Here is a 27,534-nt window from a genome sequence, read left to right on the forward strand (position 1 = left end):
ACCACACGAACCGCACTGCGTACAAGCGTTTCTTGGAAGCAAACCTCCAAAACAACATGCAGGTTAGCATAGCCCCAAAGATAATTTGCGAGCACAAGTGAGTTGCACGTGCAGCTTTTCCAGCGAGCTGCCCTGCGCCTGGGAATCACAAAGCCGCCGCTGTTGGACGGTCACAGCTCCCTCCTGAAGGCCCTTGCCTCCTGTCTGGAAGTGGTTAGTGCTCGTGAAAGGAGACCTGCTGGATCTTTTATTTTTAGCTGTGGTGTTCGTTGAGGCCAGGCTCTGCTCTCACGCACATTTTAAATTCAGCTCTCTGTGGAGCGGTTTATTTCCTCTCTCAGCCCCACCCCATCCAAAGCCTTTCTCCAATACCTCAGCCCTTTGGGTCTCAGTCTACACTGACAGCAGCCCCAAGAGAAGAGGAATTTCAGAGGAATGGGAAAATGACACATTAAGCAGTTTGCCCAAAGTCGCGCAGGGGAGCCTGCCCGAAGCGGCACGTGGAGGCTCCCTGAGGGCACGGCCTTTCCTCAGCCCTCCACGGGGAAGCTGTCAGAGATGTGGTTGCACGGAGCTCCTGCTGCGACCTGTCCTGTGACACGTGTCCCTGCAGCGACCCCGGTGCGGTGACAGCGAGGTTCCCTCGTGGGTGTCCGTGTGGAGGCGGCTGCTTTTGTAACCTGTGTCTGGCGTCCCGTTGCTAAGGAGTGTCAGGGTAGAAGGCACACGGAACGAGTTTTAACCATCGGGAGAGGTGTGGAAGCGGGGTCCTGGGCTTGGTGTCCACAGTTACAACCTGTGTTGCAAGATGGAGGAGAGCCCTGAAGCCCCGGCAGAAAGAGCCTTTGGCACGGGCTGGGGTCTGCTCGGCTCACGCGCAAGTGGGGCCGGGCCGGGCCGAGCCGAGCCGGGCCGGGCCGAGCCGGGCCGAGCCGAGCCGGGCCTGGCGGGGCTCGGCCTGGCGGGGCCGCGGGCCGGCGCTGAGGGACGCGGCTTCACCGGAGGAGCTCGGGCGGCGCCAAACCCGCGGGGGCTCCCCCGGCGGCGGGTGTTGTCTGCAGGTAGAGACCGGCGGGAAGGGGAAAAGCCACCGCACGGGCGGGAAAAGGCCGCGCGGTGCCGGGCGGGGCCGCGGCTGCGCTCCCGCCACGCGGCCGGGCCGTCGGGCGGTGCTGCCGGGCGGCAGCGGGGCCGGGCCTGCGGCGGGCCGAGCGTGACGTCAGTGCCCCGCGTCATGGGCCGGCCGAACGCCCCGCCCCGTGACGCCATCGGCAGGCGCCGGCGGCGGAGCGGAGAGGCGGGAGCGCGGCATGGCGGCGGCGTGGCGGCGGGGGCGGTGCCTGGCGCTGCTGCTGCGCCCCGGGGCCAGGCCCGCAGGTGAGCTGGGGCGGCCCGGCCGCGCCGTCACCCTCCGCTGCCGGGCGGCCGGGAGCCTGCGCGGAGCTTCGGCAGGCGGGGGCGGGGCCCCGCCGGGCTGAGGGGCCGGCTGCTGGCCCGCGGCCCGGCCGGTAGCGCCGCCGGCTGCCGCGCTCCTTCGCCTCCCCGGGGCTGCTCTCGCCCCCGAGCGTCGGGCCCCCGCCCCGGGCCCGTGTGTGCACACGGAGGCGACGCGGCTCCCGGTGCGCTCAGCCGCAGCCCGTTCCCCGCGGGCGCTGAGGGCCGTGGTGCCGCCCCGCAGCGGCTCCCGGTGAGCGGCGGCTGCGAACGCCCGGCCCTGGTGCGGGGCGGCGGGTTCTGCCGGTCGTGCCGCTGTCCCGCTGTCCCGCTGCTCCGTGTCCGCTGGCTCTATAGCGTGTCCGGGGCATGCGGCGTGTTTGGGTTCGCTCCCTGGCTCGTCTGGGCATAGAGCACATCCAGGTTCATCTGCTGGCTCGTACAGGCTGTATAACATGTCCAGGGGCACTTCCTGGCCCCTATAGATTGTGTAACATGTCCGGGTTCATCTGCTTGCTCATGTAGGGCATATAGCATGTCCACATTCACCTGCTGGCGCATATGGAGCATACAGCGTGTCCAGGTCAGCTGGGTGCTGGAAAGGGAGTGGAAGGCGGTGGCGTTTCTGTTCTCCTGCTGTTCTCGTACACGATAACCTGAGAGGTCACCCTGAAGCGTGTGTGTTTCCCACTCAGGATTTCACCCTAGGGTCCTTGGCGGGATGGAGGGCTGAGAAAATCCAAACTCTGAGGTCTCGGCTCCGGGATGTGTTGTCTTGGCGAGGCCAAAGCGTGCAGGTCTGGGACACGCGTGTGAATTGTCATTGACCGAAGCGTGGCGAGAAGCTTCCTGCACGTCTTGTCCCAGCTGTGAGCAGCCCGTGCTGTGCTCAGTATTTCCTTATCTGTCCTCTGGCTCCTAACTGACAGATTTGTAAGTTGTCAGTGCGGTCTGTGGTTTCCCTGTGGGTTACGAAGAGAAAACGTGACGGAGGAAATCGCATGACAAATAGGGTCGCTATCAGGGGGAGATTGATAGATTTATTGTGCCATCAAGTGCCACTTCGGTGTTTCTGGGCAATTCAGTTCTTCCACCACGGAAATCCCCAGTGGCTTGTTAGCGTTTGCTTCTGAGAAAAACACCGCGTGCCTCCCTCGGGTTAGGTGTACTCCAGCAGAGCCAGAGTTTTATTCCTTAACCTGTCATTCAGGGGGGAAAATAAAAAGTGGGCAGAAGCTGCATGGGGTGGAAGTGAAGAGGAGGAGCAGGAGGTGGTGTCGTTCCACCTGGACGCAGTGGGGATCCCTGGCTGCCGGGACAGCCGTCCCTCCCCTTCAGCCACGCAGAGCTGGCAGCTTTTTTTCTTGGTTCTCAGATTGCTGAAGGCTGAAACTGGTGCAGAGTTTTTCGAGAGGTGCGTTGGTGTAAGGGGATCAGGAAGGGACTCTCTTCTGCCTAGATCTACACGGGGTTTCGTGCCCAGCTAGAGAGTCCTTTCTAATGAGATGTGAGCTGGAAGCTCTCATTGCTAGTGCTCTTCTTTGCAAGAGCATCCTCAGGCTTGCGACTGCACAGCAGTCCAGCTATTATGTTAATTTCTGCTGACCTAAATTCTCCTCTTTGTTTTGAGCTGCGTACTGCTTTGTGCTCGATTTCCACCCTAAATTTCTGACTGGCGTTCCGGTTGGCTAGATGCTCACTGCAGTCCATTTCCCAGAACAACTCGTGTTTCCTGGGGGTTGGGTGGGTTCAGGAATCACTGAGGCATCCTGGTGCCTGGGTTGAAAGGAGCCCGAGACGGAGGGTCTTTCTCTTTTCTGCTGCATCCTCCCCGTGTGCAAGGCCACTCGCGGGCCGTACGTACAGGATCACTCAGAATTCACAGAGAACGGGAAGCTAGAGAATAATTTGGGTGTCTGCTGTCTTTTACGGTGCAGGTGGGGCGGTGATGCAGATAGAAAGGTATGTGGATTGTGATAAAGCTCAGCATTTGATTAACTTGATATAAAAAGACCTGATTTGCCTGAGCACATCACAGTGCTCAACTGGAGCAAGAGCCATTCCTTCCTTGTCTCTTGGTCTTAGGAATTTGTTTCTTGGGCTCATTCTGAGCATCACTTTACCCTGTTAACTCAGCAGATAGTTTCTCAACAGCTTTCACGTGCTGATAACTGTGGGTTTATATCCAGAATTGCTGGGAGCCTTTCCTCTGCTGCCCAGGCAAGGGCTCTGCAAGAGACAAATGGTCTGAAGATGCTGCAGCTTGCATTTAATAAGCTTGTCTCCAGCTGGCACAGGAAGGGCTGCTAATAAAGAATGATAAGACCAAACATTACACAAATCCTGAAATCACGTTCGAATTGATCGGTGGTGATTTATTGTTGTGCTTTAGAGGCAGGGAGGCAAAATATGTGAATACATGAACTATAAGTAGTTCTAGTTTCTAGAGTCAGCTAACGTTTATGGGCTGGGAGGGCAGGTGGCCTGTTTTTTGGCTCTGGGGCTCTGCTGCCTGGAGATCTGGTGACAGAAGTGGCCTTACGGTTAGCACGGAGCTGCTGCTGGTCTGCTGCTCTTCTGGATCCCGGAGTCAGGGAGGGAGCAACATTCCCTTTTATTTCTGCTAGCTGGGAAATGTGTGTGCACGTGTATGTACAAGTGCAGATTTTTCAGAGTATCCTACCCCATCTAGCATAAAATGAGCATAAAATATGTAAACTCTGGGCTGACGGAGGCCCTTTCTCTCTGAAGCTTGATGGGCTGAACAGTCACATGGCGAGTTCTCTGCTGCTTTCCACTTCAGTCACCCGGGCTGTTTTCTCTGTTGCTTTCTCAAATGAGCCCAACAACGGCAGTGAAATGAAAGATGAAGAACATGTCCTGTGATAAAGCAGAACTGTTTGTGATGCAGAGAGCGAACAGTTATGTGTGTAGGAGGTGTTAAGATGCATTAAGAACTACTTGTGGGCTCTTTAAGGGCAGGGGAGTAATTCAAACTTCTGGCTGGAGAAGCGCATCCTGATTGAAAGCTTTCTGTGAGGGAGGAGGAAGAACAAGGACTGACAGCCTCCTTGATCAGCTCTTGGGGATGAGGTGCAGGACCCAGAAGCGCTGTTAAGGCTCAGGGGTTTGGGTTCACCTGATCTGGAATGAGTGAGAGCCCAGCCAGATCCAGAGCAGCAAAACCTACTCTCAATGACTGCCCTGGCTGTAGTACCTGCTAAGGTGGGCAGGAGGTTTGCAAAGCGCTTGGGAAGGGAGCTTGAGACCTCCCAAGATGAGCCGGAGGACAACGAAGGGTATTAGTGAAAGGGCTGGGATGCCGAGATCACTCAAGGGCTGTGACGAGGGGGAGGAAGGTTCAGGAGGGAGCTGGGCTCTGCCAGCTTGTCAGCGGGACTGGAGGGCTGTGACGGCCAAAGCAGCAGTTTTCAGGGAGGTCACAGGTGCACTGCAGGGACTCTGACCATGCCAGTGGTTCTCAGCTCAGTCTTGGGTGGTTTTGTACCCATTCACCTGAAGAAAAGACGCCTTGAAGATGTGCCTCTTGCAAGCCTGGGGTGTAGGATTTTCCTCCTTTCCTTGCTTGGTGAAACAGCCTGCAAGCACAGAGCAAGTTGTAAGAAAAACCTGGGCTTGTCACTGCTTCTAGCCACGTTTGCTGCGTATCCAGGTTCTCCCTGGTCATCCTAGTCGCTTCTCTGCCTCCCAAAACTCCCCGTCCGTTTATGTTTGTGGTCAGGGCTTGGGAAGGCCAAGTGACCACCTGCCCCCAGCACAGCTCATGTTCAGAGCCCTCCAGGCTCCTACTCTAGCACAGTCCGTTCCTGCTGTACTTCAGAAATCACACCAAGTAACTGGCTTTGGACAGAGCTCTGTAGTGCTGTAAACGGTCCTTTTGTTGGCTGGGTTTGTCTTTTTTTCATCCCCCAACAGAGAGAAGACTGTTCGGTTCACCTGGGAACAATGAATGGAAGGAGAACTGGGAATCCCAGTCCTTAATGGGGATTGTGCTGTTTCCTGACTTGTCTCTCATTTTCCCCACTGATTGCTGACCAGCGGCTTTGTTGCTGGCTTTGTTGGAAGGTGTGCTCCCTGTGCTGTGTTAATTGTACTCAAACAGGCAAAGGCCAAATATTTATTGCCATAAAGTAGCTGTTCAGCTGGCTGATAAAAGGCCAAACAGGGCTGGCTGAAGTTGTTCTTAGATATGAGAGTGAGCTGCTTGTAAAGGAGCTGATTCCTGTCGGTGGGATGAAAGTGAGCAGGAGGAGATAGATTTTGGTCCTAGATGTAGGTGTTAGTGCAGCACCTGGAGAATCTGCATGTGCAGCAGAGGCATCTCCCGGAGCTGCAGGCTGCCTGGCTTGCACTGGCGTTTCACGTTTTCTCTGGCAGTAATGTGGAGTTGAAGTGTTCCCCGTTGTCTTCAGCTTGGCCAGGTAACAGCAATGAAAGCTGCAGACTGCCTTATCCTCACCAGTTAATTCATTGTGAAAGCTACTAATTGTCGTCTTCTGGCTAGAATTTTGATTCAGCAGAGACAGTCTAAAGTGGCACCTTGCCCTTCTGATGCAGTGAAGGCAACGCTGGAGAGAAGCGGTGGGTTTTGGATTGCGAGGGAACTTCAGTCATGCTCAGACAACGTAACTCCCCATGGGATTGCTTAAATGGGACCTTTGAAGAGTGTTGCTGCTGATACTTGTGATTTATACTGAAATATTTTTAACTGTGTCTTCTAGCAAAAGGAGCAGCATGTCTCCAAAGACAAATACCCCGTCATTGGAGCCTCCGGTACAATGTTTCTGCCACCAGCATTTCTGCTTTCCGGATGTACAGCACGCAGACAGCGGAGAGCAAGGAAGAAGAGCCCCTGCACACCATCATCAGCAACACGGAGAACGTGAAAGGTGGGCGCAAACACAAATGTCTCGTGGGAGCTCTCTTGGGGTGCGGGCTGACCTGGGATGAGCTCGGGTGCAGCCGTGCCCTGACCGTGAGGGTGAGCGCTCTGTGGTAGTGCTGCTGCTTCTGGAGGAGCTGCAGGTATTGGTCATCACATCCGAGCTGGCAGAGTAGAGTCTGAACCTGAATTGCACCATCATGTCCCTAAAACTAGAATGTGTAAATCAGAATGGCTTTTACTGAGAAATGAGGCCATCAAGACTGTAGGAAGAATTTGCATCTGTGGGCTTAGCCAGGCAATTGACGGTTGTGCATATGTGTAGAGGCTCCACAGGCACTAGAATTTGCCTAAAAAGAGACTTTTTGTCCCAGAAGCAAGCTTTGCCTGCCCATGTCTTTGCTGTGGATTGTGGGGGTCTAATCCTGGTGTCAACCTTTTAGTCAGAATTAATTGCTTTACACATCTCTGGGTGCTTTAAAGCAAAGTCACATGAGTTACTCAAGCACAGAATTAGCATCTTAATTCCGTGCTCCCATGGTTTCTCTGGCAGGTACTTTTGAGGCTGCCAGGCTGTGAAGGCCGCAGTGGGGGTGGCGCGCTGCTGCCCGCACCCTGGCTTGCCCTCTCCCTGGGGAGCGCTGGTCTTCACCAGCCAGGCATGGCAGAGGTGATGTGTGACCCGTGGCTTTCCCCGTGTTGCTTCAGATCTCTCTCATGCCTCTAGCAGGAGAAATGCTGTTTTTAAAAGGCCAATGATGGTCTTTCAGCTGAGATGTTTTGTAGTAGTATTCTTTCTGAGGAAAGTTCTTTTTCTGGGCACAGTTATCTACCTCCATAGGTGGACATACATATGCACTGCCTTGCCTGCTCCACAGAGACATTTGAGAATCTGCCTTTTTCTGCTTAAGGTTCTGTGTATCGTTTAGGCATGAGAAATGCTACTTGGCTCTAGCAGCTCGTGGAGCAGTGCATCTGCAGAGCGTTCCCTTGAAAATCAAGTCAAGGAAGAGTATGGGAGGCAGGCTATAAACCACAGGAGGCACTTGAGAGAGCGGTTGGGGATTGCATGGAGCCACGCATTAGGAGCAAGGGGAATCAGCTTTCACTTCTCGTTTACTGATTGCTCTGCAGCCCAGATTTGGTCACCAATTTGCAGGTAGTGCGAGCTTTGACTGCCTTGAGGTTCATGTGCAAGGAGTTGAGGTGCAGAAGCCGAGTGTCTGCTTGGCAAAGCGTGCTGCCTCATAGGGTGTGTAAACAACACCTTTCTTGTCATCTTGTTGGAGGCCACAGCTACCTGTGCCCCATCCTGCTTCATGCTTTTGCTCCTGGGAAGCTGAAGCATGTGGTAAGACTGCAATTTTGCCTTCCTTCCCAAGAAGACCCTGGTGAAGCGCCTTAAAGCTGTGTTTGTGATTTTATTCTAGGGGCAGCCTCTAAACATGAGTTTCAGGCTGAAACAAAGAAACTGCTGGACATCGTTGCCCGTTCCTTGTACTCAGAGAAGGAGGTAAGGCACCCACTTGTTGCTGGTAGATTTTTCTGTTGGCAAAGCCCTGTCTGTGTTAAGGGTACATCCAAAACAGTTGAGCTGGGAGAATACCTGCTCAGTTCCCAGCAAGTCCTGTGCTTTTCACATGCTGCACTTTCTTGAATGCAGTTTTCTTAAAGACACCTTGAAAATGTGTTTTCAAAACAATTTGTAAGCATGGCCAGGCAACTCTGTGAGCCTCAGAGCCTCTGCACTTTCATTTGAGTTCAGACAAACTGTTCTGGCAGATAATGGGGAAACACAGTTCCTCTGTCATGCTGGGAATTATTTTGTGAGCAGGCAATGAGTTCCCAGGTCTCTGGGAGTCCCGGGCAGTGGCCAAGGCCAGGCTGCAGAGTCGGATTGTGTCTCGTCCCCAGGTATTTATCCGGGAGCTGATCTCCAATGGCAGCGATGCGCTGGAGAAACTGCGTCATCGGCTGATGGCAGAAGGGAAGGCCTTGCCAGAGATGGAGATCCATCTGCAGACAGACAGTGGAAAGGGAACCATCACGATCCAGGTACCTCCCTTTGGTAACGGGAGAGCGTTACTCCCTGCTCTCGCATCACTGGCCTTTGTCCCCTGAAGGATCGGTGGGAGCTGAGTGGCAGAGCAGTTCCATGGGTTCCCAAGCCTGCTTGGAGAAGTGTTCTGTCCTCAGCTGGACTCTGGTTCACAAGGCTGTAACCTCAGGATTTTATGAGAAACCACCAATTTATCTGCGTCCCACTTGTCTCAATTGGAAAATCCGCTGCTCCTTCCTCCTTGGGAACTACCAGTAGCTTTTCTCCCAGTACCTTATCTGGTGCACTTTCCAGGTTGTATGTGCATTTGTCACTAGTGGAGAAGTTATGAGTCTCGTTTCATCCTGGCCTTTTGGAAGGAATTCTGTCGCTGCCTGAGGTGTTACGTGGTAGCTCACAGACCCTCCCTCTCACCTCAGTTGCTAGGAGATGTTGAGTGGTGAGAAGAACCTCCCATTGCTGATTGTCTCTATCTCCTCCTGCTCCAGGACAGGCCAAGTCCAGCTGATGCTGAGGTTCTGCCCTGACATACAGGTGGGACTATAGATTGCAGCAGTGCCAGAGCACTCATCCATCCTCCTTTCTGCAGCCCCGGTTTTGATTGTTCCCTACTGGTGACAAAATGCTTAGCAGGAGGGGGGCGATGGGTGTAAGCGTGCTCACCTGTGGGCCTCAGTGTGGGGAGGGAAGGTGGAGCTGGTCCTTCTCTCTGTGCTCTTGTTTGTGGCTGTTGTCCAGGGTGGAAGGCTGAGGGTTAGTTTTGGTGCTTTCTTTGCAAAGTTCTTAATGCAAAGAAGGCAACTGGTGACTTTCCTCGTGAACCAGCGTCAGCTGTCAGAGTGTAGCTGTGGACTGTTCTCAGGAGAGCGGAGAATGATGCGGACAGCAGTGTGTGAGTGAAGGCTGACCATCGCCAAGTCCAGGGGAGATGTGGCACAGACGAAGCATGTGGTCTGATGTTTTTCACGTGGGACAAAAGCACTTGCTGTTGGAGGCTGCTCAGTTATTTTACATTCCTGTTCCTCTGCCGAACAGGCAGCTGTGGTTGCCATGGGGAAGTTAGTGGTCGTCAGTGGGCAACACAATCATCAAGCCAAAGATTCTAAAACCATAATGCAGAGGCTTTGCTATTCCTCTCACACCTGACTATTGCATTTTTCTGGCTGCTGTGTAACACCCGATTCTTTAATGAGCTCTCATTTAGCCCCAAGTAGAGTGTCATTCCTATCTTGCTCTCATCTTTCCCTTCTGAGATCATGGTGGACACGTAGCCTCTCACTCCATCAAGACATTAGTACAGCTCGTGTCCTGTAACTGTGGCAGCTGTCCCCTTTGGCAGCTTGGTTGAGAGACCTATTTGCCCACATTGCAGACAGGGTGCATCTGACGTCACACCCAATTAGATGTGTTAGGGATTTGTCTTTTTATAACCCCCTACCTGGCTGCCTCTGCATCTCTAATGCGACTAAATGAGTCTTAAGTAGGAGGCTTTTAACTGCAGCAATACTGCACTCTGAGAAGGGAGAGAGAACAGCGCTACTCCAATCCCTTTTAATAGGTTTGCCTTCTCAGTAGTGCCTAAAGCTCCTTACCTCCAGTGAAGGGTTTATTTATAACCTCTTGAAGAAACACGCTGTATATAACGATTACTTTGAACAAACCTCATTCTAAACATTTCCGTACCTTTCAGGAATGCAAAGATGCAAAAAATCTTGCCTGCAAGGATTGATGCAGAGATGAGCCTGCCGCTTAGTCGCTGTTTTGTTTTCTATACTCGCTAGGACTCACCAGAACAGAAGCAGTGGGTCACTCCTGTGGTCTGCAGCAACAGTCATCCCAGTTTTTTCTAGAAGGGTCCTGTTGTCTGACACTGACCTCTAGGTTCTTGTCCTCAGATATTCACGCTGCTCTTGGCCCCTGGATCTTCTGGATCTCTCCCCGCCCCTTCCAAGCCCTGTAGCATCTCTTTGTGTCTCACCAGCTGAGAGAAGGCAGGTCTGTAATGTGCGATGGCCTCTGTTGCAGGCGTGTTTCTGGAGGGGATTATCAAGTTCCAGTAAAGGACTACGTTTGCCTCTGTTAAGTGACTGCAGTTCTGTTTACTTCTCTGCCAGCGCTGAATTTCAGTTGTAAGCATAGTAAGATCCAGAATTTTAATGTGATGTCCTCATTCGGGGGTATCCTACCTAAGCATTGCCAAGTGTTGTATCTGCTAAGGGGGAAACGTGCACTGTCTAGTCCACTGGATTACACCACCTCAGTTCCTTCATCGAAGTCCTGTTGTTTTAGCAAATTCTGCCGTTTCCTCCACCCCTTTGAAAACTGTCTCGTTCTGTTTCTAGGACAGCTCCATCTGGTAGCAGCCACAGCCTGCGAGGCCAGATCTCTTAACAAAATCCACTTGAAAATGTCAGGGCTGTGTTTTCAATGAGGACAGATCTGCAGAGCTCTGCAGTTCTGCGTGCTAAGGCTTTACAGACATGTTTTTGGACCCGTTGAGGTGGGAACAGAGAACCCTTTACAGATCCCAAAGCCCTGCGACCACAGAACTCTCCTTCAACACCCGCGTGGGGCTCCCCACGGCCGGCACTTGGCTCTGTCGCGGTCGGTGTTGCTGCTACGCAGCTCTGCCGTGCTGCTGTGTCTGGTGGTCACCCTCTGTATGAGCTCAGGGATGGAGCCGTGCTTGTTGCGGATGCTTAATTTAGGGCTAGGAGAGTGCTAGCCTTTTAGAGGAAATGGAAATGTTTGCAGAGCTAATAGCTGCTGCTGTTGGGTGAGGGAGTGTGACTGCTGTTTGAATGCAGGTAAGCAGCGTGATTGCTGCCAGAGCTTGGGCTGCACAGTTCTCTTTGCTGGGCTTTCTTCTCACTGTTGCAGTCATCCAAAATCAGCGTCTGTGAAGCCACAAAATAACAAGTTTGCTGTGTTTGGGAGGAGTTAAAATGACTGCAAACACCACTCCTCCCTGCAACAGCTCCCTGTATCACTGAGCAGATCTCTCCTGGCTTAGGAGTTATAAACACTCTGCAACAAGGACTTGCAGACATGTGGGCTGTCGTGAGTCTTCAATAAGGAACTGGGATGTTTGGGCATTAGCAGTTTAGAGCAGGTGCACCCACACGTCCAACAAAGCTTCGTGCAAGTGGGGAGCTGGTCCCCCTCCCGCGGGGCCGTGTCCCGGCTGCGGGGCTGCAGCAGGGACAGGGTGGCATCCTCAGCTGTGGGCAGCGCTGCCGCATCCTCTGCCACCGGCTGGAGGGAGCAGGAGGTGGACAACAGTGCAGGTGGAGATGGAGGAGTAAAGCTGTCTGTACTTGGACAAGCCTTAGGTGGAATTAAGCTTACATGAATGTGCTGCTGCTTGCAGGGGTGGGTTAGAGCTTCCAGTTGTTGCATCACCATTAACAAATAAGCCAGGGAACCAGAAATATAAATGCATCTCAAATAACCTGCGGCCTAGGGAAGGAAGTGCGGAATCTTTTCTTCCCCTTCATGCCAGAATAAGAGCATGTCACATTTAAAAATGGGAAATTCCAAGTGGATAAAAGGAAATAAGTTTCTAAACAGCAGGTATTTAGACCTGGATGGGTGGAGGCTGAGCCTGTAGCAATGCTCAGCATTGTTGAAAATTAACATGAGGTATTGGAAAGGAAACCTCAGGCTCTCTGCTTTGCACACCTTCTACGTACTAGGCCAGGATTACCTTGTATATGTATGCATCATTTTTTTGTGCCTTTTCTTCCACTCGTGGCTGCTGCAGGTGCTGTATTGGTTCTAAACCAGAACGCTGCTCCGGTGTGGCTGCTCTCCTGGTCTTAGGAATTTTAAGTCTCTTTGAGCAGGATATTTAAATAAGGGGAGACGCTTGCTAAACAGACATTTTGGGGTTTTATTACCTTATTAGTTGATGAAAGCAGCATGTCTTTATTTTATAATGTCGTCAGTGTTCTTCTGATGCCCTGTTGAGATTTTGCACTGAAATGTGTTTCAAGTGTTCATTTTGCAACAAAGCAAAATGAAAGGCACAGTAGCTCAGACATGTACCTCTAACTGCAAGCATTCTTTCAGATACAGCCATGGCAAAGGCAGCAGTTAATGGTTAGTTAACGAATTGCTTGGTTTAACGAGACTCTGCAATACCTTAAATTGGACTTGGGTAATGAGCAAAGATGTTACATTGCTTAGTTTTGCTGGTAAACAAGAGCCTAGCTAATTTGTTGATGTAAGCTAGATTTGTTGCTGTAATTATATGCAGTTTGTTTCTGCTTTACCAAAAAGTATGAGAGGAATACCAGAGCTGTGGACTGACTGATGAGACAGACAGTGGGGCCAAAGATGTTCCATTACCCCTCTGCCAAGGAAGACAGGGGTACACAGGGCTGCGGAGCAAGCACAGAGGATTTCACGCTGGGAGCCCGGAGGTACTGTGTGCCCGGCAGTTATCCAGCCGTCGTTACACAAAACAGTCACTGTTTGCGAATGTCCAGCACCCGCTCCACAAAGGTTAGAGCAAAGTGCAGAGGAAGCACAAAGGTCCCGAGCAGTTCAACCGTAGCTTTTGTATCTGGGAGGTTGCCACACACACAAAAAGACGCTAAAATTGAAGTTTGTCTTCTGTCTCTTCAGGGGAAATGTTACTTAGTTTTGAGGTGTAGTTCAACAAGTGTGTCCATAGTGCTCTTCATGGTCCCTCGGAAGGTGAGGTGAAGGTCTGTAGCCTGTTGAGTTGTCTGGCAGAGGGACAGGGTGTAGAGCAGATGGTTCAGGGGAAGGCTGTTTACTTTGCACCCTAAGAAGTCCCAGAAGGGAAATTCAACTGGGCAAGTATATTGTTGTTCTGCTGAGTAACAGAAGGGCTTCTGTAATTAACCTTCAGCTAATGAAGTGTCAGTCCACTGAACTGTGTTTCATGGTATACAGTGGTTCGTTTCTCCAAGCTGTGGAGAAGCACGTGGCACTTCAAACTCTGAACGTATCCCTCATGTCTTGTAATTTTGGCAGCCCTGTGTACAATTTGCTTAGTGCTTTTACAAATAACTTTGCTGTGGCTGTTTTCAGCCTGATAAAACTTTTTTTGCAGACTGAAGGGGGGGCTTGAAACTGTCTGCAGGGGCAGAAAAGTGGCGATATTGATGGTGGAGCAACGGCGGTCCTTGCATTTGTGCTTGGCCAATTGCAGGTAGCAAGTGTTTGCAGAGGGTTGCGTGATGACGTGGTTCCTGGCGAAGATGCCAGAGGCCGAGCAGCAGCCTGTGCAGCACGGAGCCATGCGAGAAGGGCCGTGCATGTCCCACCAGCTCCTTCCTTGGAGCTAACGCTGCCAGCACTTGTGTGGCCCAGCCCGAGGCAGGCTGTTCGCGGGCAGGTTCCTTCGCTTCCCACGGCTGAAGAGGCCCTGCCCTGCAGAAGCCGAGCTCCCACCTCTCCGCCGCCACTTCGCTCCCTGTTCCCTGAGCAGCCCCATCTGGCGCAGGCAGCCCAGCAGCAGTGGAAGGGCGGCCGCAGGAAACGCGTACGCGGCAAGAGCGTTTTGAATTGTGATGGTGTTTTCATCGTCATCCGCCCAGGTGTTTTCCTGCCGTAGGAAATGTCTGCTTTGCCAGGATCTCTGGCCAGCCACCTAAAAACGCTTTCCGCTTTCCCTGTCAGCAGCTCAGCACCGTCAGGGGAGCAGAGCGTTTTGGGCCATGCTCTCTTTGTTCATTGCAATTCACCACCATCGAACCCGTCTCCAGGAATTGTCATTAAGCTTTTTGCAATAAGTTTGGCAGGGAGTTTGGAATTCAATAGCTAAATAAATTCACGAGGTGGGGATGTATTTTTTTAACATACTGGAATTTGGGAATGACATGCTGTGCTATAAATAGGAATGGATCAGAGGAGTTAACAGGGTCTGGCATGAACAAAACCTGAACCAGATGCTGAAAACTTTTCTTTCTGGCTTTTTCTTCCCTGGGGGAAGGGACCATGTCAGATTCCTGAGATTTTGCCATACTCTGTTTGTTTTTCCTGGCTTTTCATCTCCCACTGTTGAGATCTCACTGGGCATCATCCCTCGTCTCGGCCCGGATCACTGACTGGCTTTACCATATTTAATCAAGGGGAAGGCATTGCTGTTCTGTGACTTGTTGCAGATGCAGAAAAATGTCTTAGCCACATGGCACCTCACTCAGTAACCTCACAAGTTGACCACAGCTTGATTCTTCAGTGGAGTTAAACACTAGACTAAAAAACGTGTACTGACATTAACTTAATTTGCTAGCAAATAAGCCAGATAAATGCCCCACATGGGTGGTAGAGGCATGCTGTGCCAGAATTCATTCCAGCATCTCACCTCCGAGCCATCAAGCAGCAGCCAGTTCTGCTCTGTAGCTCGTTTTGCTGACTCCTGCGTGCCGAATCCCACCCGTGTTAACAACACTGGGAGTGTGTCGGGCCGCCTCTGGATGTGCTGGCTGCACTCTCCTGTGATACCTGCGCTCACAGGTACTCGGGTAGGGCTGGACTCCTCATGTGAACAAGAACAGCCTTTCACTTGGCTGATTTTTCACGCTGCTGCCACCTTACAGAGTGGCTTCTCGGGTATTTCTGTCAGGTAGAGAAGCTGCTGGGATGTGGGAGAGGGAATAGCACTTGGTTTTCAGAAGTGGCATTGTGGAGGGAATTAGCCTGCGCCTTGCTTCTATGCAAGATGTATGTGGAGCAAGTCTGAAAATACCTCGGGCTGCAGGGTGGGGAAGATTTTTGTTGTGGTCCTGTGTGACAGCATGGCCATTTCTAGCTGGGGTTTGCTGTTATCTGTGTTCCTTGGGGTCATGCAAATGTGTTGTGGCAACAAATGAAGTTGCAGCCTGGTCTGAGGCTTGCTTCAGCCTTTTCTGGATGGTGCTGCTGCAGGGTCTGCTGCCCGAGGTGTGCACTAGCAGCAGGCAGTTGTTTATCTGCGTGCAGGAGCGCAAATCTGGATTAAAGTGGGGAAGACAACAAGCCGTGTGCTTCTGGAGCCTGGACGGAGCACTGTGAGGTGGGATGGCGTGCTGTGCTTCCAGCTGGGCTTGGGCTGTTCCCACAGACACCGCAATACCCAGCTCTCGGGAACATGGACACCGAAATCTTCATACTCAAGTCTTGTGGAGTTTAATGTGAGGGGGAGAGGAAGAAGGAAAAGACAGAGCAGATGGGGATCAGCGAATGCGGTGCTTGTAGACAAGGGTCTGCAGTACCTGAGAGTTAAGGGATTCACTGCTCTGCCACTGATTCCTGGTGTGAGGGCATCGATTCCCCATCTGCAGATTGGAAACAGGCTGTTTCTCGCTGCTCTTCGATTCCCCTTTCTACTTGTTCAGGAATTGAATCTGTCTCTGTCCATGTACAGTGAGGCTGTGCCTGGGTTGGGATCTGTTTCCAGCACTGTCATCCTGTGCATTTTTAGAGGGTTGTAGCAACCAGCCTGTCTTGGCATGGTTTTGTTTTCTCTCAAGAAAGGGCTCAAGTCTCTCAACTTTGTGGTGGTTTATAGCAACAAGGCAGCTGGGTGTCCCTTGGAGCTGTGTGCCTTTGGCGCCCGCTGTCCTGACGATGTGCAGCTGGAAGTCTGCTGTTGCATCTACTGCTCCATTGGCCGGGAGAGAGTGGGAGTCAGAGGCAGAAGTTCCTCAGGTGCTGGTTGCTAAAGCAGCACTTCTCTACTGACGTTTCAGCTGCAATTGCTGTTTCTTTTCAGGACACAGGTATTGGGATGACCCAGGAAGAGCTGGTTTCTAACCTCGGTACCATTGCTCGATCAGGCTCAAAGGTAACTTGGGATGAGGCACCCCTTCTCCCCCCGTAGGAAGGTCTTCTCCAATTACAGCCGCTTTTGTTCTCCCAGTAGTTTCTCATTCCATTCTGTCCCTTGGCCCCCAGCCCAGCTGTGAAATTATACCCCTCCTGGAAGGTAAAACCTACCTGTGGAGTCGTCTAGCTCTTAATGGTCTCTGCCATGTGCCGTGGGAGGCCTGTGGTGCCCAGGCAGGGCTAATGGGCCCTGCGTGTAAAGCTGCTGCAGCTGGCTGCCCTTGCTCCCAAAAGCAAATGCCTTCCTCCCCATGCCATTGTTATGGAGGGGCACACGCTCGCTCAGAATTCACCTCGTGCTGGCAAGTTTTTATATATTATATGTACCTGATTTTTTTTTTTCTTCTCTGGAGTCACCATTTTAAGGTTTTGTGCTCCTGACTCACTGAGCTCTCACTTGTTTGCCTTTACTGCTAGTGGCAGTGAGTGTTGCCCTAAGCAATGCTCCCATTCCAGAGGTGCAGTCCCTGTGGGAGAAACCCTTTTACTTGGGCACCATCCTCAGAACACTGATGGCAGAAGCGTGGGACGAGGGTGCTGGGCTGCCAGGACTGCGGTACCTGGCGTAGGCCTGGGTCAGTGCATGAGGAGCCCAGCTGGAGGATGGATTGCAGCCTCCCAGGGGTACCTGAACTTACTGCACACTGGTTTATGTCTCCTTTGTTCCTCTAGGCTTTTCTAGATGCTCTGCAGAACCAAGCTGAAGCCAGTAGTAAAATCATCGGCCAGTTTGGAGTGGGTTTCTACTCAGCCTTCATGGTGGCCGATAAAGTGGAGGTGTTCTCACAGTCTGCAGAGCCGGGGAGCCCAGGCTACCACTGGTCATCGGACGGGTAAGGCTGCAGCATGGGATTGAAGCGTGGGGGGCTGTGACCAGCCCAGGCATGGACTGAAAGCTCTGCAAAGCAAGACAGGGCTTCTGTTGTCTTTCATGACCAGGCTTTCTGGTTTAGATCCTGCTCAGATTATACAGGCTAACAAAGTGTGGCCAAATGTGCCAGGGTGAAAACCACAGGGACAAACTGGCTTTGTCAAAGCAGGTGTGTTGAGGACAAAGAGAGTACCTGCCTCTCCTGTTCCGTCTCTGCTGGCAGGCAGTCATCTTAGCAATGCCCCAGACTGCAGGGACAAATTTAATCTCTGGTCCCCTGGCTGTTTGCTCGAGGGCACCCACAGCAGGCAGGGCTCGTGCAGTGCCGTGGCTCTGAGGCACGCATCTTCTGTGGGTTGGATCTGCACTTATCCTTTGCTTTTTGCTTGAAGTTGCAAACATCTGCGATGGCAAAGCTGTGGACTGCTGGACCATGTTGAAATTGTATCTCCTGAGGGTGAAAAGCCCTGCATCTCCATAAAACCTCCTAGGAATAAAGCATTTACTAAGTTATTCACATTTTTTTAAAAAAACATCTTGTAACTGAGACATCAGCCTGTCTCGGGCTGCGGGCATGCTGCTGTGCACTGCGCTCTGTACTGCCATACGCTTGGAAGGCTCGCTTGTCCGTCATCGGCGCTGCCGCCCCTCCGCTGGTCAGTGCTCTCACCAGTGTTTGATCCCCATGTGGCATTCACCTAGCAGCAGGGTGGGGATGGTCATCCAGAACGGGCACAGCTGCTTTTCATTGTAACCTGTTACCGCATACGCCAGTGGGGATACGAGTGGGGGCCCACAAACCAGTCAGAGCTGTCAAGGGAGAAGGCAGGAGCCTGGGTGGGTCACTGCAGGAAATGTAGGAGAGGTGCTGAAGGCTGAGCCCACGCAGCCTGAAGTTAGTTTGAAGTTTGCTTCCTTTTCAGTAAAGGCTGGTGGTGTCTTTGCAAAGGAGTGTGTCCTGGGTCTGGAGTCTCTGTAGGGAAGGGAGCCACATGTTTTTGGGGCACTTCTCAGAGGCACAGAGAGCATTCAGGATGGTTTGCCTTTTCCTCTTGGTGCTGAAGTGTTGTGTGTGCTCTTAGTTTAATAAAATATTTTAATGTCCCATCACAGATGTATCTGAGGCACAGACTGACATGGGGTCTGTTTCTAATCCTAGTTCAGGGATGTTTGAGATTGCAGAAGCATCTGGTGTCAGAACTGGGACTAAGATTATTATACATCTCAAAGAAGACTGCAAGGAGTTTGCAAATGAAGACCGAGTCAAGGGTGAGTGGAGGAGGAAGGTGCTGTTACCTGCTGAGGGACTGTGTGAAGTCTCTCGGTTACCTGTGAGTGGGAGGTGAATTTACAGCAGTTTTTCTCTCCTGCAGCACCTTTCATTTGCTGAAGCAATTCTTACTCTGTTGTTTTCACAAACATGACTCCTCTATGTCTTATTTCCATTCCAGAGGTAGTGACAAAATACAGCAACTTCATCAGCTTCCCACTGTATCTCAACGGGAGAAGAATTAACACGTTACAGGTGAGCAGAAGGGCTACAGGCAGGTCACTTGTGGAGGTGAACCACTGTGATCCTCCACTGGAGATGGGAAACTGCATAAAGCTGCTCTTGTTCCTGAAAATCAAGGGAGGATTGTCCAGGATATCACAGACCCTGTAGTGATCAGTTAATTAGAACACAAGGAGACAATCTGTCAGAAGTCATGCCTGGTACTGCTTGTTTGCATTTGTTGGAGAGAATTCATGCAGATTAGCAAAGCAGCTATTCATAGGTATAGCTACTTATAGTTTATATATTATATTTATAGCTATTTATAGTTATCTTCTGGATCTTCCCTTAATCATGATATTTCAATGCTTTATAATACTTATTCTAACTGTTTAAGCCAGGTAATGTTAGTGATGTAGGGTTTGCACATATCACTGGTGCGCTGACACCTCTTGCTGCAATTCTCTCTGTCCTTCAGCGTGGGGTAGGCAGTGCCAGTGAATGGTTGGTTTTCTTAATGGCTCAGCTCACAGCCTGATTTTCTTCTCAGCTCTTAGCTGAGCACTGCTTGATGCTGGCATGTTCTGACCACTAAAAGTTATATAGCAGCCAGATCCATTTTAGTCAGAAGTTCTTGGCCCAGTTGCAACAGTCACCTAGGTGAAATTAATTATCTACAAATGAAAAATCTATGAATCTTTTCCTCCAGCATCTCCTTTTTTCTGGTTGGTTAAAGCTTCTTCACCTAAGAGAGCAAGTAGAGAGTGTGTGTATGTTGTTTTTGTTTCCTGGAATGTGGCACCGAAAGCGCAGACTTTCAAGACTGTACTTAAATATTTTATCATGTTAATTTATCTAAGGTTCTGTAATTGGTGTTATTAGTCACTGATATTTATTTGGATTCCTGCATAATAGTGTTTGTTCCAAAGGCTTTCTAGCTGTTTTCCTTAAATTACAAAACCAGAAATAGATTTAGACAGCTGTTTGCTCTTTCTACCTGACAGTCAATAGAACAGACTCCCTAGAGAAGACTAGTACTAGAGCAAGGGGTGAACTGCCCTTAATAAGAGTCATGTACTTTTATCTTCTTATCAGAAAGTCTCTTTTCCCTTGGGATACAGCAACAGCGTTGTTCTCATTATGCTCCCATTTCAGGCCTTTTCTTTATCCAGGATCTTGTTTTTGCATTTTTCCACACATCAGCATCAGTTCACTGTAAACAGACACGTAGTTAGTTCCCTGGTATGGATTTTCCTAGATAAGCTCTTGAATGCTTGCCATGTAGCTGACAATGTGGAGTTAGAGGCTTTTCTGGTCTAACTGTGATAACTGTGGCTACAAGTAAACCTGTGGGAAAGCAGCACTTTACCCAACCATAGCTGCTGTAAAGCACCTTCATACCCAGTTAAGTCTGTAATCCTACCTGTGATCTTGCAAACCCTCCAGGACACTTGTGCGTGCTGGAAATGTTATGAAGCCACCTGTGGAACAAGGCTTTGGGGCAGAAGAAGCTTTAAGGAGTGTGGCAGCATGGCAGGGCTGCTAGAACCCTGATTCCTTTGGAGGGATGGGCTGGATGTTTCTATTGCCCCCAGTGATCACTCCTGTCACTCATTAGGGCTTGAGTAGAAAAGAGCGGCAGTGAGTGGTCTTTATCTGACAGGAAACAGGAGATTCTTGGTTGAGTCCCAGTGCTTGTTAAATGGGCAGAACCTCCCATGTCTTTGCTAGATGCCAGTCTTGTGCTGAAGTACTGAAAATGTAAATTGGGTGTGAGCCTGGGCTGAATGCTCCAGACAGTGCTGGGGGCTTTAGAGCAGCAGCAGGTGGAAAGCGTGGCCAAGGGGAAGGATGTGGTCTGGAGGTCAGGATTTCAGTTCACATTTTGATGTGTGAAACGGTACTGCTGGAGCACTTTCTGACCCTGCAGCAGGAGTGGCCGAGTGGTTCACAAAGCATCTCCTGAACTGCTCCAAACCAAATCAGCAGAAAACTGGCAATGCAGGAGTTGCTTCACCAGCACTCAGCTGACATTGTGGTGGGATGGTGACCTCCATCAGGGAGACAGGCTGGTTGCTACAGACCCACCCACTTAAACTTTTGCTTTTCTTTTGCTTGCTGGTCAGGCCTTGAGATACTTGACCACTACTGCCGGTCAGCTGAGCTGTGGTAACTGTCCAGGATGCTCTTGGCCAACAGCAGGTGTGAGTTGATGTATGTTAGCCAAATCCCTTTTGTTTTGGGCTAAACAAAGCTGCCTTAGATATGTAGCAGGGCAAGAGCACCTCTGTGGGAGGTGACCTGAGATCAGCTGAGGGGCAGTAATTTGTTAGTCTGTGATAAACAGCCTGAACCATAATACATTCCACTGCCCTGGGGCTGCACAGAGATTTTGTATGCTTGAAAAATCATATTTCCTTACTCCAGTGCCTCAGAAGGAAAGTGTAACTCTGAAAGAAGAACCCTGCGCTGTGAGGCCACAGGTCTTGAGAGCTGATGGGAACTCATCTCCTCCTCATCCACAGGCACTCTGGATGCTGGACCCGAAGGACATTGGCGAGTGGCAGCATGAGGAGTTCTACCGCTTCATAGCACAGGCTTATGACAAGCCCCGCTACATCCTGCACTACAAGACCGACGCTCCCCTCAACATCCGCAGCATCTTCTACGTGCCCGAGCAAGTACGTGCCCTTCTGTCCAGGGAACAGTGGGACACCTGCCCAGTTGCTCAGAAGAGGAGAGAACAGGAGAGCTCCTTAGGGAAAGGGGGCAGCTATGGCTGCAGAATGGCAAGGAGGAATATCCAGTGTGGCATCTGTGCGGTGGGCTGGGTGCCATGGGATAGTTATGGGGGTGTTGAGCCACAGGAGGAGTGGGGAGATGGCTCAGGTAGGTCCCTGAGGAAGAGAGGCAAGATTTCAGCTCTTGCTGGGTTCAGCACTGTTATACTGCAGTGTGGCCTGGTCAGCTGGTGCAGCCACAGAGGTGCTGCAGCACAGCATGTAGCTGAGCACCCTGCACAGTGCTGGTGTTACCTTTCTGTCTCTTGTTCCTGCAGAAACCATCCATGTTTGACATCAGCAGGGAAATGGGCTCCAGTGTTGCCCTCTACAGCCGCAAAATTCTCATCCAAACCAAAGCTGCAGACATCCTGCCTAAGTGGCTGCGTTTTCTTCGAGGTGTGTGCTGGGATCAGGCTGTGGAGCTTCTGTGGGGGTGAGGCGAGGGGCTGCCTTCCTGAGCCTGGCACTCGTGTTTGCCTCACTGTTCAGGGGTTGCTCTGTGTTCCAGGGGTTGTGGACAGTGAGGATATACCCCTGAACCTCAGCAGGGAGCTGCTGCAGGAGAGCGCCCTTATCAGGTAAGCAAGAGGTAGATCCTGTGGACTGCTGAGGCTCTTCCAGCTTCTCGCTGGTTGAGGAGGGGACGTTGTGGGATAGTTAGAGGGGCTTGGAGGGACCTGGCATGGAAACTGCAGCATTTCCATCCTTGAATTTCTGTAGCCTATAAAGTGAGTTTTTTCTCAGCCATGCTGGTCACATCTTGAGATGTGGGAGCAGTGTCCTGTGTCATACAACTTGCTGCTTGGGTATGTGTCCCTCATGTCCTAGGCTGCCTTTCAGTATTTCTGATCTACAACAGTAACGGTGGATTTGCTGTTTAAAGTGTCTGATCTGCACCACCAAGTGGCGTGGAAAACAAAACCCAACAGTAAGTCAGCTGTCAGTACTAGGAAGCTGGGCCGTACTTTAGTGTCACCATTATTGATATGTAGATCTTCAAACAGCACCTTGTGCCTGTTGTCTCCAGATTTCCTTCAAAGCTCTGCTGTGCTCACATACTCACTTGTCAAAGCCGAGTCCCAGCCAGCGGGGATTTCGTGTGGTGCTGAGGCCCAGTCAATCTGTACGGCTAGCAGGCCAGTCTCCTCCAAGAACCCCTTGGGTCGAGGTTTGGGTTTTCCTTACTTTTAGTCCTTCAGGTCCCCTCTCAAACAACCACCATTGTTGGAACTGAAGGGAAGGATAAGAGTAGGCTCTTACTCCTTAGCATTGGTGCTGTCATCTTGTTAGGTTTGATGGCTAACTTTGTATCCTACAGCTGGTAAAATGGCTCAGGCTTCACTGTAGTCATCAGAATTAATCCTGTCACTTCACCCTGGATTTTTCAGGCCTTCAGAAAGGGTTCCTCCAAGTGTAACCCTTTCATGGCCGCTTCTTTCCCATGTTTAAGGGTGGCTGTGGGAGTGAGACAGACAACCTGTGCGCAGTTGGATATGTACTGCAGCATCACTGAGTTACTGGAGTTATTGAAGACTTGAGCTTCAGCAGTGCATTTGTACCACAGCCCCAGCTGTCACTCCAGCTCAAGACCTGCACTTCACTGAGATACAAAGAACAGATGTAGAGCGATGAGGGAGAGGAGACAGTGGACAGGGAGAGAGGTGTTCACCTAAAATGTCTTGTCTTAGTCTAGCAGCTGTCTTTAAAAAGCTTGTTCCTGCTGCAGGAAGCTCCGAGATGTTTTGCAGAAGAGAGTGATCAAGTTCTTCATTGACCAGAGCAAGAAGGACCCTGAGAAATATGCCAAATTCTTTGAGGACTACGGGGTTTTCATGAGAGAGGGGATTGTCACGATAGCAGAGCAGGATGTCAAGGTACCAGCAGTCCTGAAGCACTGCAGCTGTTGGGAAAGAATATTGGCTCCTACCGTGACCTGGGACAAGGGGGCTGCCACTTCTCTGAATCTTATATGCCCATAACTTGTGTTCCTGGGTCTAACAAGACCTACATGTTCTCTAGTGCCTTAACTTTCACTTTTTCTGACTGAGTGCTGCTTCCCGCTTAATTTGAGACACTGCAGAGTCTCTGTACCCACACTGTTGTCAGCCCTCCCTGATGCAACATGAGCAGGGCTTTCCCCTACTGTTGTCCTCTGCCTGGATTCCTGTTTCCAGGAGAGCTTGACCTACATCCTGTCTAGGTCACTCTTCTGCCTCCTTAATATCTGGAGCAGGAAAGGAGGGACTCAGAATCCCCTGAGCCTTTTTGCAGGGCTACAAACAGGCCTGCATGCTACACGGCGATGTCTTGGTGCTGGGAATGGTCAGGTAGAGCGTAGTCACCTGCCCTCTGCTCACAGGAGCACTTTTCTTCCAGGAGGACATAGCAAAGTTGCTCCGTTATGAATCATCCGCCCTGCCCGCGGGCCAGCTGACCAGCCTGAACGACTACGCCTCCCGCATGAAGGCAGGGAGCAGAAACATCTACTACCTGTGTGCGCCCAATCGGCACCTGGCTGAGCACTCCCCGTACTTTGAGGCCATGAAGAAAAAGGAGATGGAGGTGGGTGAGCAGTGTGCCATGGCCATGGGAACACCCAGAGCTGCTATATCGGTGGTCAGGGCTCCCCTGGATCTCGGAGCTGAACAGGGCACTGAAACCTGTGATAGACCCCTGTCACTGCTGTGTCTTTGCCCAGGCTCCCTCTGTCTCTGCTCAGACTGGTTACCGCAGCGTGAGGCCAGGAAGGACCTGTCACACGCTCTATGCAGGCAGGTTAGGACTTGTGCAGACACCTAGTTCTGACATCTGTTTAATACCTTTGCTGAACCCCAGAGCAGGAGCCTGGGAGCTGCTGTGCAGGGCTGGTGATGGCGTTACAGGTGTTCTCTGCAGGCAGGTGGCCCTTTCAGGACTGGAGTTGGTGCTGGTTCTCACTCTCCATGGGGCAGCAGGACTTGTTCAGCTGCAGACCTGCCACCCATGGTAACAAAGCACTCCAAGGGTTTGCTTTCATTTGGGGCCCTGAGCAGTAGTCACCACGGGGTTGAACCTGCTAATTTCCATTGTGATGTTCTTGCTGTTTGGTGTGGAGTTGCCTTGGGAAGGAGGAAATGCTGTTACATCCCAAACAATGTGTTATTGTCCCTTTTTTTGGCACAGGTCCTGTTCTGCTACGAGCAATTTGATGAGCTGACACTCTTGCACCTTCGGGAGTTTGACAAGAAGAAGCTGATCTCGGTGGAGACAGACATTGTTGTTGATCACTATAAGGAAGAGAAGTTTGAAGAGAGCCACCCAGGTATCGTGAGGCTCCCCTGGCCCTCACTGCCGCCCTGTGCCAGACAGCGAGGGGTCACCTCCAGCGCTTCTGCAGCTCCTGAGCGTGCAAGCAGGAGCACTCCTTTCCATCCTGCCATTCTCATGCTCTGAGGCAACTTGCAGATTTTGCAGATCCCTTTCATCCTGTGTGATCAAAGTTGAAGGGATATGCTAATTTAAACAGATAGACTGTCATATATGGGGTTCCCCTGATTTGAGTTTTAACAACACGCACACGTCTGGTGCCCTCACAGAGGCAGGCAGGCACTGGCAGGGCATGAGCCTGTCCTCTCTGGGTATGGCACGCTCTGGGATGAGGGCATATATGTAGGTGTGTGCTGAGTGGTTCTGCCTTCCCATTTCCCCAAGAGAACAGAGAAATGGAAGTATGAAATGGACTGAGCTCAGCAGCAAAGCTCACTGTCCATTGGCCCACCATAAAAGCATGCTCAGGTGTGCCCTCTTTCCCCTACCAGCTGCAGAACGTCTGACAGAGAAAGAGTCTGAGGATCTGCTGGCCTGGATGAGAAATGCCTTAGGCTCTCGTGTCACTGGTGTTAAGGTAGGTATTCTGTGCCTGGATAACTGAGTAGAGGAGATCCAGGGAGTTAACAATCTAGGGAAAAAAGATGGTGGTTGATTGGTGATTTGCTGCCACAGATTTTTATTTGGAGCCTGAGAGAAATCATTCTCCATGCCTGCGCTCTGTAGATGTATGAATGCTGACATTTGTGATTTCGATAATCAGTGTGGCAGCAGAACAACCACATCTTAATGTGTAATGAGCAAACCCATTTTACTAGCTCATGCTCAGGTTAGCAGAAGAACAGGCTGGTGAGTGTCTTGCCTGTGGACTAGAAAGGCTTGTTGGCAAGGAGTGCTTTGGGTCCAGCTGTGAGCTACTGCCTGTGGACCAGTGGGGCCATTTGAGCCTGCAGCTTTCCTGCTGGTTTATGCAGCTCCTGTGGGGTCAGGACAAATCGTGCCAGGGCTTGGTGTGGATCCGTGCTGAGGAGACCCTGAGTCCTTGAACCTCCCCCACCTCTGAGCCATCTGCATTTTCCATCTCAGCACTGACTGCTGGTTTTGCCACAGGTGACTACACGGCTGGACACCCACCCCGCCATGATCACTGTGCTCGAGATGGGGGCTGCCCGCCACTTTCTTCGCATGCAGCAGCTGGCCAAGACCCAAGAGGAACGTGCCCAGCTCCTGCAGCCCACCCTGGAGATCAACACAGGGTAAGGGGGAACAATACCAGTGCTAAGCCTGGGACACCACAGTCTTTCTGGGGTGGTGGCAGAGAGGCTCCCAATTAGCGGAGCTCTCCCCATTAGGTGCAGTGTGTGCTATGGTGCCTTAATCTGTGAGGCTGCATGGCACAGTTGACCTGAGCCACCCACACACACTGTCCAGCCCTCTGAGTTCTTGGGGGTTACAGGGACAGAACAGGAGAGAAGAGAGAAGCCTCCAGAACAGGGGAAAGGAAGTTGGAGCTGTTTTGACCTGTAGGTAGAACCTTTTCTGTCCCACCTCAGCTTAGCTACTCATTCTGGAAATAAATTTCTCATTGTGTTCAAAAATACCAAGTCTCTGTCTTGATCTCTCTTGTTCTTAACAGGCATGCTTTGATTAAGAAGCTTAATGAGCTGAAGGACAGTCAGCCTGATCTGGCCCAGCTGTTGCTTGATCAGGTGAGAGCCAGGTCTTCCCTAGAGCCAGCTTGCAGACCACGTGTGGCAGGGAACGGGGGTGAAGCCCTTGTCGCAGGCAGGAATCACATCCTTCTGTGGTCCCCGCTCTGGGTATTTCTGGTACTTGTGGTCCACGTGTTTTCCTACCAGACAGCCTAGAAGACATGCTTGGTCTCAGCATGCAGGTCCTGGAGAGTGACATTCACTTCCCCTCCAGGTTTCATCCAGCTTGCACTTGCTGCTTATTTACTGCTTTCTTCTCTTTTTCAGATTTATGAAAATGCCATGATAGCAGCAGGACTGAATGAGGACCCCAGACCAATGGTGAGCCGGCTGAATGAACTCCTCACCAGAATCCTGGAGAAGAACTGAGCACCAGAAGACTGAAGGATGAACTCTGTGCTGATCTCTCTTTTCTTAAGTGTAGTCACTTTGTCAGCTCTTGCAGCATCTGCTTGCAAGTGCTGTGCAGTGAGGGGTTCATGTGGCAGAGGGCCAGGGAGAATGACAAGGACTTCCAACCCTCACTGCACATGGAGGAGCCAGTTGTAATTATTAGGTCATGCGTCATCAACCTGTTCAAAGTGTGGTGTTCTCAGTGGGAACAAAATCCAGAGGTTGCTGCTAAAACAATATGCCCAAATTTCTGACGCAGGCCTGAAGAGTCTTATTTCATACTGTTTCTAGAAATGGCCTTTACCAAAACAGATATTGGCAGCAAGATTGCCAGTTAGGTGTGCGAATACACCACCCCATCCACTGAGACCCTGTGCACCATTGTGCTCCAAACAAGCACTGACAGAATTAATTAATTTGTTAAGAAACTTCCACCTCTGACCAGGCAGGAGGAGTTGGCTGTCATGGAGATTGATTGCTGCCGTTAGCAGACGCACATACTGTTGGTAGGACATGTCACTACAGTCCCACGGCAGAAAAGATCACCAAGCTGCTGGATAATTGAGTTCATCCTGGTCTTACTGTGGAGAAAGGGAAGAAACCGGGAAACAGCTTTCCAGTGTGTGGCTTTCTAGAGAGTCTCCAGGGTTTTTGCCTCTTCTGTGGGATAAACTGGATGTCTAGCTGATCTGTATTTATGATAAATAAACTCCTCTGGTCTTTTCCAGACCTTTCCACTCTT

General features: G+C 51.2%; 1 protein-coding gene across 1 annotated transcript; it reads left to right on the forward strand.

Annotated features, from left to right (window-relative positions):
• The first annotated feature begins 1,290 nt into the window (after positions 1-1,290).
• TRAP1 (TNF receptor associated protein 1) lies at positions 1,291-27,534 on the forward strand. Its single transcript, XM_065645057.1, has 18 exons — positions 1,291-1,377; positions 6,177-6,344; positions 7,768-7,850; positions 8,252-8,392; positions 16,123-16,194; positions 16,908-17,068; positions 18,266-18,375; positions 18,558-18,631; positions 21,124-21,279; positions 21,657-21,777; positions 21,890-21,959; positions 23,108-23,255; positions 23,758-23,943; positions 24,544-24,682; positions 25,179-25,264; positions 25,798-25,943; positions 26,324-26,396; positions 26,667-27,534. The coding sequence occupies exons 1-18, from the start codon at positions 1,311-1,313 to the stop codon at positions 26,766-26,768; spliced, it is 2,103 nt and encodes a 700-aa protein (XP_065501129.1). The 5' UTR covers positions 1,291-1,310; the 3' UTR covers positions 26,769-27,534.

The sequence above is a fragment of the Caloenas nicobarica genome, chromosome 14, assembly GCF_036013445.1.
Source record: "Caloenas nicobarica isolate bCalNic1 chromosome 14, bCalNic1.hap1, whole genome shotgun sequence".
In the NCBI taxonomy this organism is placed as follows: Eukaryota; Metazoa; Chordata; class Aves; order Columbiformes; family Columbidae; genus Caloenas; species Caloenas nicobarica.

Bases quoted from the DNA above. Each gene is read 5' to 3' on its own strand.
- TRAP1 (XM_065645057.1), top strand. From the start codon at position 1,311: ATGGCGGCGGCGTGGCGGCGGGGGCGGTGCCTGGCGCTGCTGCTGCGC. The intron at 1,378-6,176 runs GTGAGCTGGGGC...TGTGTCTTCTAG, and splicing joins CCCCGGGGCCAGGCCCGCAG to CAAAAGGAGCAGCATGTCTC. The intron at 6,345-7,767 runs GTGGGCGCAAAC...ATTTTATTCTAG, and splicing joins CAACACGGAGAACGTGAAAG to GGGCAGCCTCTAAACATGAG.